We start from the raw sequence: 6,740 nt of genomic DNA on the forward strand, positions 1-6,740 counted from the left end.
TTTGTATGATTTTGCAAAAGACAGCTCAAGAACATTAGACATTGGTACGGAACAGTCGGTCTTCCCGGCCTCTGTGTTTCAAGTGAGCTCACGACATCCAGCCAAGCCTACTCTAGAGAAGAGAACATTTATAAGCCAATTTTTATGAGGCACGAGAGCAAGTGTTATACCATTAATAGCTTTGAGGAGCAAGAACCATTTGTTAACCTCCCTGTACTGTAAACGCAGATTGATAATCCACCAGTGTGTACCCCTTCCAACGTAAATGGTCAGACTCGTTTGCTGATCCTACTTAATACCCATTTGAGTTTTCGGATGGCATTGACATTTTCTAATTCTTGCCCAGGACATCTACGATGATTTGTCAAAGTTTTTTGAAGCTCTCAATTGGTATAGGCTTTAGCGATATGTTTTAGTTATCTTGATAGGTTCCGAGAGAGTGAATTAGAATAAGAAGAAAATAGATTAAAGCATTGCGTATTTGGCCCCGTTCTTTCATTAAGAATAGCTGTTGAGCACAAAGTGGCATATTACAAGTGATCTGACTACAGCCTTGAGACGATTGGTAACCTTCTCATCGTTTGTCTGCAAAACAATGTTCGAAAATGCAACTATGTGAGATCTTGAGGTCAGAACCAAAGCAAACGGTCCGATGAAGACCGGCAAGAGGCTGAGGGAAGTGGGCGAGCCTTTCGGTGTCCATCCTCGAACCATTGGTGTGTGGAGAACTTCATGCAACAACGGCAAAGGACTCCCTTTCAACTGACCAAATTAAGGACAAAGATCTGGAATTACAGGAGTCAGTCTTCAGATGGCCAAAAGTCAGAGGGTTACCATTTTTCATTAGGCTAAAATTGGAATATTCATGGTATGGTGTTGGATTTTTCAATAGTCCATTTTGATGAGAACATGGTCAAGAAAGTTCTTTGAAGGCGGGGAAGAAATTTCAGAAGGCACAAAAACTGAGTTTCTTTCAATGTTGTACAGTCCATTCTATATGATGGCTTTAACACACACACACGATTTTTCTTTAAAATCCGAAGGATGAAACAATCATATTGATCTCATATTTGTTATGCTTCCATTTTTAAGTGATTCCTTTTTCTCGATCATCTCTTCACAAGAATGCATGTATTGATTGTCATTGATAGGTAACTCAAGGCGTATTTGCATTTTTTTACTTGAATTTCCGTTCCCTTTCTTTATCCAATTGGCAAAAATTAGCCTTTGTCAAAAAGTTTAAGGTTCAATTTCAATGATGAGCATTGCTTTTCTGCAATTCTGCTCTCCTTCAATATGTATGAGAAGACAAAAAAGCTTAAGATTAGCTTCAAACTTCGCGATTTTCGTAGGGGTGAGTATCTGAACAAAGCAGGAATTGGGCATGCCTTATCTTCTTTTGGTTTCTCTAAATACGTCACGCTCATCTCTATTCATTTAACATTCTATGGCTGAAGATTGGTTTTTTTTGCGAGTAATTTGGGAGTTTATTCTGTTCATCTTGAAATTGCATTGATTATGTCAACGTGCTGGAAACAAAATTAATGCATCAGTAGAGAGCAGGTTTGAAATTTGAAGTTTGGTGCAAAACTTGAGTTCCCTAAAAGCTAACCTAAATCAGCATGAGGCTAGAAAAAGACGGTAATGAGTAAATGGTCCGTGGCTGTTGATATAAATAAAAATGCTAGATCATCCAGCATTATTTCTTTGTTCCCGTGACCTCATTTTTGGCCAAGAATGCAGAAAAGGAATCAAAATAGGCGTTTCAGCCAGTAGGGATTGAATAAACTTTTCATTTCTATATTTCTGTCTACTGTCCAACGAATGACTCAATCAAATTTCTGTGAATGTATGAAAAGATATTTAGCGATTAGCCCGAACATAGTTGCTGCAAACCAACCTGAAAGCGGATGCTAACAATTGCAATTACTCCAGAATTTAAAAGTTTACTTTTGCTACGTCACAAATCCGAATTCGCCGCATATTTGAGTTTTGCACAATCGTAGGAGTTTTGAGCCATCAATGGAATGAGCAATGCTTGAAGGCTCTATTTAGTTTACTCTGTTAGCAAATGCCATTTTTTTAAAGCTTAAGATGCTCAAATTGCCATTGGCTCGGTTAAAATTTCCCTGATCCTTTTTTGAATTTCGGACTGGCCCTTCTTTGGACGAATGATGTCAATAACTCGTTCCTGTACGAACTGCTGAATTGAAATCTGACAATTTTCCGATGACAAAATGGTTTTGGTATATTTGTAATTTCATTTAATTGCTTTCTTTGGACTTGTTTGATCAACCCAAAGTGGGCTACTAATTTCAAAACAAAAATTTGATAGTAAAGTTAAAATCAAAGCAGACAATTTGGAGCTGAAAATGAGACAAACTTATGCTCACTTGCATTCTGTCATCTAAGGCTTTTGCTCAACGCATTTCAGAACCTCCAAGTGCGGGAATAACATTCAGTTTTGAAATGCGTCTCTTCGCAACAAGTTCTGTACCTTTTAGACACCATACAAAACTTTTCTCTGAGGGCGTGAGCTTGTGTCTGTTTTGTGCTTTTTGCATTGCCTCCCCTCACCTCTTTGAATCGTAAGAAGGCATCTATCGTACAATAATCGAGGCCGAGGTGCTGGCCAGGCTCATTTCCCTCGTCTTGTCGTTGTCAGCAACTCGAGAGTACAAATACGAGCCTACTGCCAGCTCAGGAGCGATCCTGGATTGTGAGAAGTGCATTTGTGTATGTACTCCACTCCGACGGACTCCGAGAACAACGGGGAAAGAAAGGACGGTACAGTGGACATACTACGTATACATGTATACATACTGCAGAGCAATACAGTAAGCTATGCGGCCTTCTATTACCACAGTACGAACTAGATACCTCGAGGCCCAACAAGCTCCTTTGTCGTTCGTCTTTTTTACACTTGTGAGCTCAACTGAAGCAAACCACTATGACCCAGGACACGTTCGCTTTTCAGTTTGGGACTCGGGAAGTTATTTTGAAACCTAATTTATATGGCCATGGACTTCTGGGGATGTGGATAGCAAATGGAAGCAAATAATTCTTAACTTTTAAACAGTTCACTTTATTTTACATGAGCACTTCATACGACCACAAGATTATGTTGAATAGATAAGCTTGGCCAAATTTGAGATCAAGTCTGTGTTCAGGAATCTCAAGAGATACGTCTAAAGTTATTTAGTAAACAATTCATAAATTCGAGCTTTCGGCTTGCTCTTGGTCAGCTACATAAGCTTTTAGTAATAAAACTTTGAAACAAACCACCTAACAAGTAATTAATATAAAAATGACCTGCCTTTAATTCAAGGGATCTACATTCCTTATTGTATCACTTTAATTTGAAAAGTGGCTTAGAGTCACCAAGACCAAGAGAAGGGCAATTTGGCGGGAAGCTTGCTTGCAGTCCATATTTCTAGAACTTTGTGGTATGGCATATCACTGGTTGCATAATGATGACAGATTTGTGTTCTTGCAAAAGATAACAGACTGTATGTAGTGAGGGCTTGTCAAGGGTAGGCATATGTTTGGAAAGAGTTCATTGGTTCAATTTGTTTGTAAGGCTTTCAGGCTCAAGATCACATCCATGATGAGCCAGAGACTGAAATGATGAATCATATTATTTTAGAGTTGCTAAGATCTGAGAGTTGAAGAACTGTTGGCAATTTATGTGGACAAATTGATACCTTGAAGAAATACTACTTAAAATCTCATATAAATGCCTTGAGATGCATACAAAATAGCACATCATGCACATTTACTATTAAAAGGCCCCTACAACATGATCAGATCTCGATTTATCAATATTTCCCGATGGTATTAAATTTTACTGCGCATTTAGCAAACGTCGAATCAACAATAATCTAGATTTAACATCAGTTTTTTTGGAAACCAAACACATTTTCAAATTGAGATCCAATTTCATTTTCAATTTCATTTAAAAAAAAAAGATAGGGCATAAAACATTTCATGACGAAAAATATGAAATAATTACAGCCCAACACTTCAGGGGAAGCGTGTGTAAGGCCCTCGATTTGCAATCTACGATGCTTGGTATAATTGACCAGCTGTGTCCAAGTATACTTTGAAGGATTCAAATTACATCAAGAGTTGATGCTTTATTAGCGTAAATGGTCAAACCCATGGTCATTCCCAAGGGTGAGGTGAAACTTAATGGTGGCTGTGATGACGCAGTAAGAATATCCCTCAATTGGAACACCTGTCCTCAGATGACAGGCCGAACGAGAGAGCAACCATTCTACTAACAAAGGCCAAGTCACATCAAGGAAAACGGGAAAAACCATGAACACAGCACCAGTGTGTCGGTGGTCCCAGGCATTGGACTGAAATATGCTCGCCTGCTACACGTTCACTGCCTGCGCTCCAATCTTCTCGACTCACGAGTTTCAGAGGAGTACATCTAACAGTGCGTCGATCCACGTCTTCTGTTTCCACTGAAGTCACACTGTAACTGGGGAAGTACGTTCTTCATTCTTTCTTGTACGTACTTTACCAGGGGTTGAAAGGTAATCAGAAAACCGAGAAGCCACTACAGTGTTAGAAGATTGTCATTCGTATATGTACTCTTTTATAGTTTGTAGCCTTTTAAGGGTCCTTCAAACAGTCAGTCAATAAGGGCTTTAAGAGGCGTCAAGAACTCTATAATTTCGGGTTTGTACGAAAACAAAATCGGCGGCGTTCCTCCAATGAGAGGGCGACCAACTCACTCATAGCATACGAATCACCCGGGTTGAAGCTTTCTGATTCAGTCACGAACGAAGCGAGCAAGCAAGTAGACCCGTGTTTGATCGCCGCTGTTAACAAGATAACAACCTCAATGGAAGGCTTAAGGGTTATCCATCGGGAGCGAATGCTGTCGGATATCACTTTTTATAGTGACGATGAGGATGCTATGAGCATCCACTCTGACAAGCGGCGATCCAAAGTGTGTTCCATCTGCAAAGGCGAATCCGAAACATACCATTTGAACTATGGAGCAAGCTCTTGCTTCTCCTGTCGAGCCTTCTTCCGACGAGCCATTCAAAAAGACCGTGATCCCAAGTTTGTGTGTAAACGTGGAGGAAAGTGTGAGATCACTCTGAAGACCAGAAAGCAATGCCGGAAATGCAGATACGAGGCGTGCCTCCAAAATGGAATGGCTCCGGATGCGGTTCTGAACTCGATGCAGAAGAAGGAGCGGTTCCGAAAAATGATCCAGAAACGATTGGGTCCCAATGGGAGTGAGGTCGACTTGTTGGCAGACTTGCCGTTGTCCTATAACATGAACCTGGAGTCCATCAAGGAGCTGGTAAAGGCAGCACAAGGGACCAAGGGAGACCATGACGAGGCCAAGCTGGATGAACAAGAGATTGGCGAGTTCATGGAACAACTCCGGGTCAAGCGCAAGGTCGACGGGGACGAGTCTGGACGTCCCATGGACATGTCCAATTCTAATATGAAGCTCCATTATAAACGCAAGTTCATTCAGATGTACCAAGAGGAGGAGGAACACCACAGCTCGAGCATGAGCAGTCAGAGCTCAGATTCTGGATTTTCCGGCGAAGGCTTCCAACCCCTTACTTCGGGACCGTTGATCCCCTCTCCCAATCCAGCTGCGATGAAGCACAAGGCGTTCAGTTTGAATTTTTGTTGGATGACAGCTCAAATGAAATTCCGCATTTCCCCTGAGATCATCCGCTCGTTCATCAACTACCATCAAACGGGCCAGACATTGAACATGAATCATTTCATCGACCTTCTCCGTCTCCTTACCTCATTGTTCCATAACTTTGCCCGACAATTCCCCGACTTCTCAGTGCTCTCTCTGAGGACCCAAGAGTTCCTGTTACGGGAAAACACGCCCCTTTTTCTGGCTTTCTTTCTGGGCAAATACTTTGGATCTCAATCTGGTTCCCAACAACTTCGATGGCTGTTCCCCTCCCACAAGGTTGAAGGTTTCGTTCAAAGTGTTCCATTTCTCCGGATCCAAGAATCTCTGGGACTTATCTCCAACCCGAGAGAAGCTCTAATGTTCGAGAAGATCGTCTCGACCATTGCCAATCAAAACTTTGAGTACAAGCATATTCACGTGATTGCCCACGCGTGTCTTTTTTACGTACCAAAAGTGGTTCCCCACGAGGATGTCGTTCTTCTAGGCCAATTTACCTCGGAGAGTCGGGAATTTTTGGCAGCTGAAGGCCTGGATCCCTCACAACTACCCCTCCTCTTCCAGAACTTGGAGACTCTGGCTAAGATATTTTCCTACCTGTAACCTTTAAATTTACTCTAAATGTTATATGAATCGTATCTATTTTCATGTTTCCAAATAAATGAACTGAGCAGAAGCACCAAATGTACTCTTATCTCGTGAAAGTACATTCACACACACGTCCCCATAAGAAATCTTCGATCTTCATCTTGTCCGTCGAGCCACGTAGCAAACGGCAACGTACTTCCACGCCTTTGGTGGACTTACATCTAAGTACGAATTGCCGCACACACACGCTCGAGAACGCACTTAAATCCATCCATCCTTGAATTGGACGGTAAGAAGCCAAAAGTACTTTCGCCCCTTCAAAGCAGGGATTTGAGCCAACAAGCGTTGTGAAATGTTCCGCACTTTACCTCTTTCAGTACGTTTGTACGGGGTACTTCAGTAATATGGGGTTATGTAAGTACACTGATGCCACTAGCCATTGCTTTGGTTTCCGCTGAATAAGCTG

The 6,740-nt window shown here is 41.6% G+C and overlaps 1 protein-coding gene across 1 annotated transcript; it reads left to right on the forward strand.

Moving 5' to 3' along the window:
* Positions 1-4,430: 4,430 nt before the first annotated feature.
* On the forward strand, positions 4,431-6,361 carry LOC131891479 (uncharacterized). The gene is made up of 2 exons (XM_059241071.1): positions 4,431-4,544; positions 4,613-6,361. The coding sequence occupies exon 2, from the start codon at positions 4,856-4,858 to the stop codon at positions 6,287-6,289; it is 1,434 nt and encodes a 477-aa protein (XP_059097054.1). The 5' UTR covers positions 4,431-4,544; positions 4,613-4,855; the 3' UTR covers positions 6,290-6,361.
* Positions 6,362-6,740: the final 379 nt, after the last annotated feature.

Source organism: Tigriopus californicus, chromosome 12 (genome assembly GCF_007210705.1).
Source record: "Tigriopus californicus strain San Diego chromosome 12, Tcal_SD_v2.1, whole genome shotgun sequence".
In the NCBI taxonomy this organism is placed as follows: domain Eukaryota; kingdom Metazoa; phylum Arthropoda; class Copepoda; order Harpacticoida; family Harpacticidae; genus Tigriopus; species Tigriopus californicus.